The sequence below is a fragment of the Erythrolamprus reginae genome, chromosome Z (assembly GCF_031021105.1).
Source record: "Erythrolamprus reginae isolate rEryReg1 chromosome Z, rEryReg1.hap1, whole genome shotgun sequence".
Taxonomy (NCBI): Eukaryota; Metazoa; Chordata; class Lepidosauria; order Squamata; family Dipsadidae; genus Erythrolamprus; species Erythrolamprus reginae.
This window is the reverse complement of record NC_091963.1, coordinates 67538403-67552092: the sequence shown is the minus strand read 5'-3', so window position 1 is coordinate 67552092 and position 13690 is coordinate 67538403. Positions and strand designations below refer to the sequence as shown.

The window sequence follows — 13690 nt, the reverse complement described above, 5'->3', positions numbered from 1 at the left end:
TGGTATACTAGGGCCTGAATGCGATCCCTCTTGAGAAAATACATGTTGGAGTACCTCATGGCCGGATCAGCGAAGGCATCTATCTTGTAGTATCTGATGAATGGAGTGGGCGACGCCAATGCAGCTGCCCTGCAAATCTTCTCAATGGGGATGCTAGATAGCCATGCCGCCGAAGTGGCAGCACTACGAGCTGAGTGTGCTGTGATTCCCTGCGATGGGGGACGCCCCACCAACTTGTATGTGAGGAAAATGGTGTTATGCAGCCAGGTTCCCACTGTAGTGAATGAAGCCTTGCGGCCCAGAGAGGCCGGGTAAAAGGAAATGAACAGTGCATCTGATTTACTGGAAGCTGCTGTTCGTTCTATGTATATAGACAAGGCCCTTCTAACATCTAGCATGTGCCAGGAGAGTTCCTGCTCTGAGCTCGGGTTCTCAGAGAAGGAAGGGAGAATCACCTGCTTTCTGTGGAAGGAGGAGTCCACCTTTGGAGTGAAGGTGGGATCCAAGCGGAGGACCACCCTAGGTAGAATGTGCAGAGGTCCCTTTTGATTGAGAGGGCTGCTAGTTCTGAAATTCTCTGGGCAGAGGTGATAGCCACGAGAAAGGATACCTTGAGTGTTAGGATCTTGATGGATATGCTCTCTGCCAGTTCAAATGGGTCCTTAATAAGGGCTGTAAGCAACAGTTCAAGTCCCAGTTGGGGAACCTGTGCACCGTAAAGGGGCATAGTTTGGAGATCCCTTTAAAAAATTGCTTAATGAGTTTTAAATTGATATTAATGTTATTAATTAATTTTATACTGTTTTATACCATTTTATTGTTGTGAGCCGCCCTTAGTCCTTCAGGATTGGGCGGCATACAAGTCAAATAAATACATACATACTTTTACTCTATTTTTCCCCCTTGAAGTATTGATGCCTATCGATCCCAGAGATTTAAAGAAACTGATCGTCCATCAATAAAACAAATAATTATTCGTAAAGAAGATGTATCTTCCAGGCTTGAGAAGAGTAATGGAAATAATCAAATTAACATTAAACAGAAGTTACAGGTAATTAGAATCCCATTTTCTAATTAATATGAGAAGAAAGCATATATGAAGCTTTTTATTCTTAAATCATTGTTAAATGATGTTGTTTTATGATGTAGCTTTGTGTATTCACTTAATTAACAAACACCTCTAGGGTGTGCCTTTTTTAAAAGTTAGGAATCATTGTTAGCTACCTGAGGGTTATGATTAGTTATGATACTACTGGAGTGATGGGACTGAAAAGTTTTCTCTTTCAATATAATATGTGGTGATCTAAGAAGTTTAAAGATCTCATTTCCCCTGTTAACTATTGCCATAACTCTCAGCTTCATTAAGAAGTGAAGTGGTTACCTTAAGCTGTTTTTAGAATAGAATAGAGTAGGTGTTGGTCTTCACCTGATAAGCCTCTTCTCATACGGTGGAGCCAACATCTCAAGTATGGGATTACACCGTCCAGCCAAGCAATGAGGACTGAGTCTGTTTTAATTTTTATCTGCCTGTGCCTCCATTACCCTTCTTTGGCAAGGACCAAGAAACATACTTGATATGTGGACCCCCCGAGGCCTGTCAAGGCCCCTGCCAGGAATATGCCTGTCTTGGTACTGACAATACCACCTATGCGGTTGCATTGCAGATGACCATAGAGCCTTGGGCAGGATTTCATGTTGGCTCCACCCTACGAGAAGAGGCATATCAGGTGAAGACCAAAACCTCTTCTCCATAGTGGGTGGAGCCAACATCCAAGTATGGGATATGCCAAAACCGTCCTTCCAGGGGTGGGTTAGTCCAGTTGTCCATGGCATCCTGATGTGCTGCCTGTTGCAAAATGTGATGACTAAAAGCCACTTCCTCTGAAGCGTACATGTCAGTCTTGTGCCTGATGAAAGGCACTGGAGATGACCAGGTGGCTGCCCTACAAACCTCCTTGATTTACATCTGTGTACACCAGGCAGCCATAGTGGCAGCGCTGTGAGTAGAGTGTGCCGTGACCTGTTGGGGTCTTGGCAGCTGCTGAAGGTCATAGCCCTGAATGATGGTGCTGCACAACCACCTGCCAATGGTGGACGGGGAACCTTTGTGTCCCAAGGTAGAAGACAGGGATGAAACAAGTGGTGCCTCTGTGCTAACGATCAAGGTAGGTCTTAAGGGCCTGCCTTATGTCCAGGATATGCCAGCGCCTGTCTGAGGAGCTGGTGGCATTGCAATGAAAGATGGGAAGCATCAGTACCTATACCTGCTGAAACTGCGAGATCACTTTGGGTAGGAATGTTGGGTAGGAATGACTGAAAACCATACAGTCAGAGTGGAAGATGCATAAATCCTGTCTGACCAAAGTGCGGTGAGCTCCGAAATCCACCTTGTGGAGGTAATTGCCACTAGAAATGCGATGTTCAGGGAGAGGTGGCACAAAGATGTTGTCCACAGGTGTTTGTAGTGAGCTCCTGGCAGGGATGCAAATACCTTGGAAAGGTCCCAAGTTGGGTACCTATGTACCACGGGTGGGGAAAGATTAGTCGCTCTTCGGAGAAACGTGGATGATGAAACAGCGGTCCCAAAAACCCGGCCACAAGGAACCACAAAGAGAATTGAGTAAAAGCCATGAATCTGTTGATCCACGGATATCGGTTGTATCTCCTGAACCTGTAGCAGGTGGGCTATGGCTGCAGTCATAAGCAATGTTCCCTCTAATTTTTTTCCGGTGTGGGCGGAAAAGTATAGTGTCTGAGCAACAGTCCCTTTGGGACTGGGCGGCATAGAAGTATGTATGTATGTATGTATGTATGTATGTATGTATGTATGTATGTATGTATAAATAAAAAAATAAAAAAATAAAAATTCCCTTATTTTTTAATTAAAAGAAATTAATAATAAAACAAAACCAAAATCTATTACTATTATTACTATCTTCTCTTTTTCCATCCCTGTCTCCTCCCCCCTTGTGTGTGAACTCTTGAACCATTTCCAATAACAGGTGAGCTATTGGAAATGTTTCAAGAGTTCACACACACACACACACACACACACAAACGGCTGGGTTTTTTTTCTCCGTTATTATTTGGGTGCTTTTTACCATATGCTTTAAATCAAGAGTCATTTCTCTCTCTTTCTCTCTCCCCCTCTTGCTCTCTCTTTTTCTCACTTTCTCTCTCCCTCTCTTTCTATCTCTCCCCCTCTTGCTCTCTCTCTCTCTCTTGCTCTCTCTTGTTTTCTTTCTCTCTTTCTATTGCTTTCTCTCTCTCACTTTCTATCTCTCTTGCTTTCTTTCTCTTCTCTCTCTTGCTATCTCTCTCCCCCCCTTTCTCTTTCTCACTTACTTTCTCTCACACTCTCTCTCTGTCAGCGAGGGGGCTGCGAGAGCGCTTTCTCCGAGCGCTTCGGGAACGCCTGCCATGCCTCTACTGCAGCCCCCTTGCTGAAAGTCTGGGACAAAAGCGCTCCCAGGGAAGGGGCTGCGAGAGGGGCGGGGCGGGGATTCCCGAAGCTCACGTAGAAAGCCCTCTCTCGCAGCCCCCTGGCTGGGAGCGCTTTCGTCCCAAGGAGAAGCCGCAGCCGCCACCGCCGCGGGAGAAGTCACGCCCCAAGGCAGGAGGCGGAGGAGGAGGAGAGGGGGCAGATCGGGCGGGCGGGGGGCAGGGCTGAGAGGCCAGGGGTGCAAGGGGGCTGGAGGCACTGTGGGGAGGCAGGGGCGGCCGTGCCTCCCTTTCCTCCTACTGCCGGCACCTCCCCACCCCCGCACCCCCCCACGGACTGGCAGGGGGATGGGGAGTGCGTGCCCATGGAAAAGGGTGCACGGGGGTATTTTGGGGTACGTACGCGCACAGCTTACGGGGAACGCTGGTCATAAGTGATCTCTTATCAGGTTTGGAGGATATTGGGCAGGCAACAAAGAAACTCGGGGGTGATGGTGGTGGAAAAAGAGAAGGATAGTATACCAGTTGGTATACAAAGTATGCAATCAATACTAGAATATTCAAGAAACTATGGCTCCAACCCATAAATTGATACATAAAACTCAGGAAACAATTGTTAACAACCATGAAGAAGCAAAATCACATCATAAAAATGAAAACAGACACGGGGAAGATGAAAAATATAAATGGTAAAATTAGGTAAATTCAAAATAAAATATTAGAAAATGAAGGCAAAATAAAAACAATAGAAGTGAAAGTGGAACAAGCAGAGGTTAGAATAATAAATATGGAACCAAAATTATTTCTAGGAAATTGTAACAATCAATCTTATTTTTAATTGCATTTCCAAAATATACAAAAAGAGATGAGAATGTAAAAGAAAAGATAGTGGAAATCAGGGCAGCAATAATGCATATAGATAGACAGGAGATCATTCAAGAAATAGATGATGCTTATAGGTTAAATTTATAAGGAGAACAACTTGGGATGATATTCTTTAAAAAAAGGGGGGGGAATCATTAACGTATATGAGAAAAGAGGTAATACTGTAATACTAAAATAAATTCTGAAAAGAATTAGAAATACAAGACAGCAATATTATTTCCTAACTGCACAACTTCTAAAGTATAACGTGCTATTTAGATGGTTATTACCGGAAGGCATTCAATTAACATGGCAGGATAAAAGAATAAAAATAGATTCAGTGAAGATTTTTACGAAACATATATTCAAAAAGAGAACAATAAACAAATAGCAGAGAATAAGAGACAAGAAGTTGTGGAAGAAAGACAACAAGGAAGAGGCGAGGCATGAATACAAGAGATAGTAAGAGAACCTAGGGTCACAAGGAAGTAGCTTGAGGAGAAATAGGAGATAAGATTAGTTTCAATAAATATTAGTGGATTGAATGCACAAAAGAAAAGGAATACAATTTTTGCAAACTTAAAAAAATTAGATTTAGATGTAATATTTCTCCAGGAGGTCCATATCAAAAAAGAACAAGAAAAATTATTGGGGGGGAAAATTAGGGAAAACATACACATCCTTATCATATAACCAAAAAAAAAGTAATATTAACCTATGTAACAGAAATTTTAATTTATGTAGATGAGGAAGAAAGAATTTTAATAGTTAGATTGGAAATGGAGACAAAACTTGTACTTTTGATCAGAGACCTCTGTATTAGTGACTTCAATACAATAATTGATAGTAAAATGGGCCACAAAACTAAAAAAAAAATCAAAACAGAATTATGTCAATGGGATGAGAGAGATGAAATATAAGTTTAAAAATACATGCAGATAAAACCAATGAACACTATTACAGAAAAAGAGAGAGAAATGTTAAATAAACCAATTACTAGTATAGAACTAGGATCTATACTGAAAAATTTATAAAAATACATTAGAATTAATATAGGGTGTGTTCCAAATGTAATGCAATTATTTTTTTTAAAGTAATTTATTGAACAGATTTGCACAAACACTTAAAATTCTTCAAAGTACTGTCCTTCGGCCTCTACACATTTTTTCCAGCGTCTCTGCCATGACCAGTATGTGCGCTGGAAGGTGTCTTTGGGGACCTCTCTCAAGGTCTTTGTCACGGCTGATTAAATCTCTTCTATGGACGAAAAACGGGTTCCTTTCAGTGCTGCCTTAATTCGTGGGAACAAAAAGAAGTCTGCTGGGGTGACATCAGTACGTCAGTAATGCAATTGAATTTCCCACACTGTTCCTATTGGTCGGAATGGGACCAAAGCACTTGCAGTAGGGGGGGAAACGTTAAGCTTTGCCATGAAACCAGTCTCATTGCTCTCCAAGCTGTGGAAGCAGCAGGACGTCAGTTATAGTAAACCTCTGCGCACTGACCGTGTCAGGAAAAAAATGGAATCGACCAACTGAGCGGAAATTTCAAGTGAACTTTTGCAATGTATAGAAATTGAACCTGATTATTTGGACAACGTCATCACTGGTGATGAAACCTGGGTTTTTGAATACGACCCAGAAACAAAACGCCAAAGCTGTTTTAAAAGGTGACAGCCGGGCAGCGGGGCTTCTCAGCGGCCTGCCGAACCCAAACTTTTGCCAAACTTCCGGGTTCAGCATTCGGGAGGCCACCAAGAAGCCCCACCGCCCGGCTGACACCTTTTAAAACAGCAGGGGGGCTTCTCGGCGGCCTCCCAAACGGCGAACCTGGAAGTTCGGGTTCAGGAGGACGCTGAGAAGCCCCCCGGCTGTTTTAAAAAGTGACAGCCGGGCGGTGGGGCTTCTCAGCGGCCTGCCGAACCCAAACTTTTGCCGAACTTCTGGGTTCGGTGTTTTGGAGGCTGCCAAGAAGCCCCGCTGCCCGGTTGTCACCTTTTAAAAGTTCGGGTTTGGCGTTCAGGTTCAGGAGGACACTGAGAAGCCCCCCGGCTGTTTCAAAAAGCGACAGCCGGGCGGCGGGGCTTCTCGGAGGCGGCGGCAGCGGGTTCGTAAGAAGGGAAAAGTTCGTGAGAAGAGGCAAAAAAAATATGAACCCCGGGTTCGTATCTCGGGTTGTTTGTAAGACGAGGGGTTCGTATCAGGAGGTACCACTGTACTTTGAAGAATTTTAAGTGTTTGTACAAACTTGTTCAATAAATTACTTTTTAAAAAAAGATTGCATTACTTTTGGAACACAACCTGTAGACTTGGGAAGATTATTACACTGGGTTTGACAGTGGAAGTTATAGATTAGGGAAAATTATTATTGTACTGGGATTGATAATGGAAGATACTTTCAGTGAAAAATAAATAGAAAAATACATTACACTATAATTAAGATTTGCTAATTAGACATGATATATTTGTAAAATGAAAGGAATGATATAATGTTTAAGCACAGAAAGAAGATAATATAATTTAAATTCTTAATAATAACCTTTCCTCCCCCTGTATTGTTATTGTTATAATTAGATCAAAGGCATGATATGAACCTTTTTTTTTCCTTGTTGTATGAAGAGAAGTAAATTTGGAACTTTCCTCGTAAAGGTCAGTCATATTAAAATTTGGGTTTAAAGAACATGAATGAGATAAGTAAGAATATAAGAAACGGACTGAAGCACTATGGCATAGTTTTAGTAGAAAAAAGCAAATAGCCAAGAGAAATTTTGATAGCTAATAGCATATTGAACCCAAATGAGAACAGAAAACAATCTTTGAAATCTGGATGACAAAATTAGAAAAGGAGGTAGCACAAAATAAATGAAGTATGCCAAAATAAAACAGATACAATTTATGCATGGTATGTTTGTGTGTATGTTTTGCTTTTTTAATAAGGGATTTTTAGCCACTTAAATATTAGATTTGTCATACATTGTTTTATTATTATTGTTAGCCGCCCCAAGTCTACGGAGAGGGGCGGCATACAAATCTAAAAAATAAATAAATATGAATTTTGATTAAGAATTTGGCAATTGATACTATACTGTATTGTATTCTAATCTGAAGGTATGTGAATTTGTATTTCTGTAAGGTGTGGAGGAAAAAATAAAAAATGTATCCCCCCCCCCAAAAAAAGGTCATCGCCATCTGAAATTCCTTCAAGTCTTCCAAGTCCAGTTTCATTTGTAAATTTTAGTTCTTTATAGAATCCCTTAATGTCTTTACAAATCTCATTAAGCAGTTCTCTTATTTCCTCCATCTCTCCTGTATATAAAATGGCTTATATTGTCCAGCTGTGTATATATCTCCAAACAGCTTCAAAAGCCTTGCTTATATCAAAGGTTTTCCTTTTTTCCTCTAGTAAAACAGTCAACAACAGATTTACTTAATCCACATAGTTTATGTCCTGAAGGTCATGTCTAGGTAAACATAAGATTCCGATTCAGACACTTTCTCATGAAAAACACATCCACCAATAGATGGCAACACCATACAGTTACAAGTTCCTTGTTAATTGTTTCCTTTTCAAAAAGTTCATTTTTAAGTTCAAATATGGTTTTAAAAAGTTGCAAAAGAAACTTTCAGATTTCGAAGATCATTTTACCGCCTAATACTCCAGCAATGTTCTTACATAATGGGTTTTAGTCATAAGCTTTGTACTCCATTCAAATGCAAGTTAAGCAATTCCAGTGTCCAATTTGCCGCTCTCCCCAACTTCTATATACAAGGGTTGCCCAGAAAGTAATGCACCACTTTTTCCCCGTCAGCCTATTGTAATGATACGAATGCAAAACTTTAGATTTGAATTGTAAGGTTCATGTGCATGTGTAAATTTTGCGTTTCTTCAGACAGATAGCATAGCTGCAGTGTTTTGAATTGGCATCTGTAAGTGATGTACGTTTTTATTTATTTATTTATTTATTTATTTATTTATTTATTTATTCAATTTTTATGCCACCCTTCTCCTTAGTCTCAGGGCGGCTTACAACATGTTAGCAATAGCACTTTTTAACAGAGCCAGCATATTGCCCCCACGATCCGGGTCCTCATTTTACCCACCTCGGAAGGATGGAAGGCTGAGTCAACCTTGAGCCAGTGATGAGATTTGAACCGCTGACCTTCAGATCTACAGTCAGCTTCAGTGGCCTGCAGTACAGCACTCTACCTGCTGCGCCACCCTGGCTCAAATTCTGGCTTTGTGACCAGAACAAGGAGTGGTACCGACAGGGCATACATGCCCTTGTGTCTTGCTGGAGGAAGGCCATAGAACGGGATGGAGGTTACATGGAAAAATAGGGAGTGTACAAGAAACATCATTCTTTCTTGTCTGTAAGTTTCATTGTGTTCAATAAATAATTGTTGAAGAAAAAAATGTGCATTACTTTTTGGGCGACCCTCGTATGTTTTCAATTAGTTCAAATACAAACAGATCAATCCCTATTTTCCTTCTGGTGAAATTGAGTCAATTCATTGTCTTCTCGTCCTCCGACACAGCGCTTAAATTCCCGTTTCTTCCTAGATGACTTCTCTTCAATCCCTTCTTTCTAACACGTAATCACCGTGGCTAATGGTGGCCAGCCACCTTTGCACCGCTACTGGTGGAGGCTCCAGGACTGGTCCTGTGAGTTATGCCACCCTCGAAATAGGTCCGGACCAAGTCCCCTTCTTTCCCTCCCCCTCAGGAAGGTTCTGGGCAGGTTCAGCACACCCAAAAAGCAGGTATTCAGTGTTCCCATTTAGGTGCAAAAGAAATGCACCGCCACGGCACTGACCACGCCCCCTACCAAAATACCTCGCTCTTGAATCTTAATGGTATTTAAAAGTATAACTTGTATAATCATCAATCAATATAAATATGTATCTTGCACCTCCTTGACTAATTTTAAACGGACCAGATAAATCACTATGAATTAACTCAAATGGTCTTCTTGTGATTCTTATGCTTTGGTATTGGAAATGCTTTAACCTTTACCTTACTGCATATTGAACAATCTAAAATTTATTGCAGTTCTTTACATTCAAATTACTGATATTAGACATTTTCTTTAAAGTACCGAAACTTGCATGTTCTAACACCCTATGCAAGTAATGAATGCAATTATGTACACTGGTACCTCTACCTAAGAAAGCCTCTACTTAAGAACTTTTCTAGATAAGAACCGGGCGTTCAAGATTTTTTTGCCTCTTCTTAAGAACCGTTTTCAACTTAAGAACCTGAGCCAGAAAAATTTCCAAGGAAATTTGAGAGCGGCATGAAGGCCTGGCCAGTTTCCTGCCATTCCCCCTTTAATCCTGGCCATCTTGGGCTTTTCTGGGCTGCCAGAGGAGTTTTTCTGTGGTACTAAAGGAGGCTTTGGCAGCCCCGAGCTGCCTCAGAGTCCCTCTTTTTTTTTTAAAGTCTTAAAGTTTTGGATTTTTTTGATTCACCTCACCTTCCTTTGGCAGCAACTATCCACTTCCTCTTCTTCCTCCTCCTCCCACCCAAATTCTGAGCTTTTATTTCTTTTCTAATGGTTTTGCACGCATTATTTATTTTTACATAGATTCCTATAGGAAAAATTTCTTATACTTACAAACTTTTCTACTTAATGTTGTGTGTACTCCCTTGCAGCGTAGGGAATTTTCAAATTCGGAGGATGACTGTGATTTAGAGATCATAAATCTCCCTCCCTTGAGAATTCCTTTATTCCAAGTATTATACGAATCAGCCTGAAATCAGAACAGTATTGAACAAATTCCATAAAAAAGAAAACTAACTAGGATGGCTGATTTAACAAATGAATTTATTGCTTTAACCCAAACCGTTGCTGCCTTGCAGGCCCACATCATAATTTTGCAAAATCAAGCCGCAGTCCTGGCGCAGTCCTGGCGCAGCCCCAGGTCATAATTCATTATAAGCCTGTGCAAAGGTGCTGCATTTGAGTGGGCATCGCCTTTCCTAGCACGTGAGGACCCAATCCTGCAAAATTATGCTGCTTTTTGCCAGAGGTTTGAACAAGAATTTGAAGACCCCATGCACATACAAAAAGCTATTGTTCAGTTGCGCCAATTGCGCATGGGCAACAAGACCATCTCTGAATATATCTCTGACTTTCGGAAACTAGTTACACCCCTGGATTGGGATGAGGGAGCCCTTATGGAACTGTTCCAGGATGGCCTGAACCCCAAATTTGTGAATGAGCTGATGCACCAACCAACTCCTGGCACGCTAAATGAACTCTACCAGACCTGTTTGAACATCGAGATTAAATTGTTATCTGCCCAGAACCATGTCACCAGATACGAAAGCCAGTTTGGGGAGAAATCCAGATCAGTGCCAGCTCCATGCCAGTGATTTCAAAGCAACGGTTTTAACCCAGTGCCAAGACGCCCCTTCCAGATACCAGCAGACATCAGAAATCAACCAGCTGCCCTCGCTCGAAAGGAACCAATGGATATAAGCATGACCAGACCCTGACTGAGTGAAGCCGAGAAAGCTAGACGTCGAGCAGAAGGCCTCTGCATGTATTGTGGAGAAGCTGGGCACCTTATACAGTACCTGCATGCCCTCAGAGAAGACGTGGCACGCCTGCTCCAATTCCAATCTCAAACAGCGGGCCCGCATTCCAGGTCCAGGCTATCTTTATTTATTTATTTATTAGATTTGTATGCTGCCCCTCTCCGTAGACTCCGGGCAGCTAACAACAATAATAAAACAGTAAATGACAAATATAATATTTAAAATAACTAAAAAACCCTTATTAAAAATGAAATCAAAAATCAAATCTTGTCGGGAAATGACCAGAGCCTGGCCTAAAGGAAATATTAGGCCGGGTGGCCACCAAGTCGAATCCCAACATTATGGCAGATGAACTGAGACCTTTAAGACACCTGACTTTAGCCCCTGAGGTAAATTTAAAAAATCCATCCAAACCCCTCCCTGCTATTGCCTTAGTAGATTCTGGAACCACTACCAACTTTATCTATGAGACCTTTGCTTGTTTTGACGCCCTACCATTGTGCTCAGTCACATCTCCTATTGTTGTCGAAACTATCGATGGCCACGTTCTCTTGTCCAGACCAATCAAATTTCAGACCAAATCACTCATCTTAACCATCACGCACCACGAAGAACCTATTCAATTTTATGTCATCAAAGATCTCCACTTTCCTATAGTCCTTGGCTTAGCATGGCTCAGAACCCACGATCCCCATATCATGTGGTCCCAAAACCGTATTTCCTTTCCCAATCTACAATGTGTAGACCACATCCGTTCACCGTTTACCACTCAACTTCCTGCCCATCTTGCCAGCACCCTCTCACCAGATATTTCCGACTTTGCTGACGTTTTCGATGAGAAAGAAGCAGACCAATTACCCCCCACACACACACCAATCTTATAACTGTGCCATTGACCTTTTACCCAATGCCAAACTTCCTGCTGGACGCCTCTATTCAATGTCTGAACCCGAATTGGCTGCCTTAAAAGACTTTCTTGACAAGAACCTAGCCAGAGGCTTCATCCGACTCTCCTCTTCACCATTCTCTGCTCCAGTACTTTTTGTCAAAAAGAAAACTTGACACCTAAGACTCTGCTGTGATTACCGAAAAGTCAACTCCATCACCGTTTGTAACTGCTACCCTTTACCTTTGATCTGTGAACGCATGGAATGCCTAAGCACAGCAACTATCTTCACCAAAATTGATTTGCGAGGTGCTTACAACCTCATTCGCATTTGTGAAGGCGACAAATGGAAGACCGCTTTCGGCATCAGCTACGGCCATTTTGAATTCACCGTCATGCCTTTTGGACTCACCAATGCACCAGCAGTATTTCAACATTTTATGAATGATATTTTCAAGGACTTTATTGACCACCTCATGGTCGTCTACCTTGATGACAATTCTATATACTCTCCTAAAGAGACCCACCTACACTACCTACGAAAAGTACCCAAGCGCCTCTGACATCATCTTTATGCCAAGTTAGAAAAATGCCAAGTTTTCCAAACTTCCATCAACTTCTTAGGACATGTCATTTCCTCCCAAGGCATCACCATGGACACCAGAAAACTCGATGCGTTGCAAACTTGGCAACCTCCAGCTCGAGCCAAAGATGTCCAATGATTTTTGGGATATGTCAGTTACTACTGAACCTTCGCCACCTTGATGGAGCCCCCCACCCATCTTCTCCAGAAAGGAGTTCCATTTCAATGGGGCAATACAGAGCAACAAGCTTTTCTCAATCTCAAAAAAGCTTTCATGCAAGAACCTATTGTCCAATATCCTGATCCCGCTTGTCCGTTTATCGTAGAAGCTGATGTCTCCGATGTTGGAGTGGGGGCTGTACTTCTTCAACAATGCCAAGACGGCGGACTCTTATTTCCCTGTGCCTATTATTCCAGAAAATTAAAACCTGCTGAACGCAACTATACCATTTGGGAAAAAGAACCTTTAGCCATCAAGACTCCTTTTGAGACCTGTCGACTTCACTTGGAATGAGCCCGTCACCAAGTTCAGGTCAGAACCGACCAGAAAAATTTGGAATTTCTCCAAACTGCCAGGAAGTTGAGCCAGAGTCAGATCTGATGGTTCTTTTTCTTCACCAGATTCGACTTCTGCATTACCTACATTTCCAAGTGGGATAACAAACAAGCCGATGCATTGTCTTGCAAACCTGAATACACCCAAAATCAAGAATCTGCGCCGGTTCATACCATTCTACCTCTCGTGTTGATCGCAGCTTTCCACAATGCGGTAGATCTTCGAGAATGAATTCGGGAAGTGCAACACCAGGACCCCTTTGTCAACCAAAGAAAGCAAGAACTAGACCCTGATTCTCCATGGATCGTCTCTGATGACTTGCTCTGCTACCATGACCTGCTCTACGTCCCAACAGATCCACTCTGAGGTGTCATCCTCAATCAATGCTACAATAATCCAGCAGTCGGTCACTTTGGCCTCTTAAAATCCATAAGCCTAGTCTCTCGAACCTTTTGGTGGCCCAGACTTCACCATGATGTCAGTGCCTACGTTAATTCCTGCATCCGTTGTCACCAAGCCAAGGCAGCCACCAGACCCCCTCCGGGATTATTGCAACCTTTGCCTACACCAGAAAGACCCAGGGGTACCATTTCCATGGACTTCCTCACCCGTTTACCTGTCTCTCAAGGTTTCACTGCTGTACCTGTAGTGGTGGACATGTTAACCAAGATGGCTCATTTCATCCCTTGTCAACGAATACCTACAGCCAAGATCACAGCTCAACTATTCATCCAGCACATCTTCCACCTACTTGGCTTACCTGACACGATCATCTCCGATCGCTGTCCCCAATTCACTGCCCAGTTTTGGAAAGAACTCA

At 42.3% G+C, this 13690-nt stretch overlaps 1 protein-coding gene across 2 annotated transcripts in view; it reads left to right on the top strand.

Moving 5' to 3' along the window:
- Nucleotides 1–13690, top strand: part of ANLN (anillin, actin binding protein) — a 215497-nt gene that overhangs the window by 104925 nt on the left and 96882 nt on the right. For both annotated transcript variants that reach the window (XM_070726292.1, XM_070726293.1), the window contains exon 12: nucleotides 910–1051. In XM_070726292.1, coding sequence (XP_070582393.1) covers nucleotides 910–1051 — 142 coding nt within the window. The remainder of the gene's footprint in view (nucleotides 1–909; nucleotides 1052–13690) is intronic.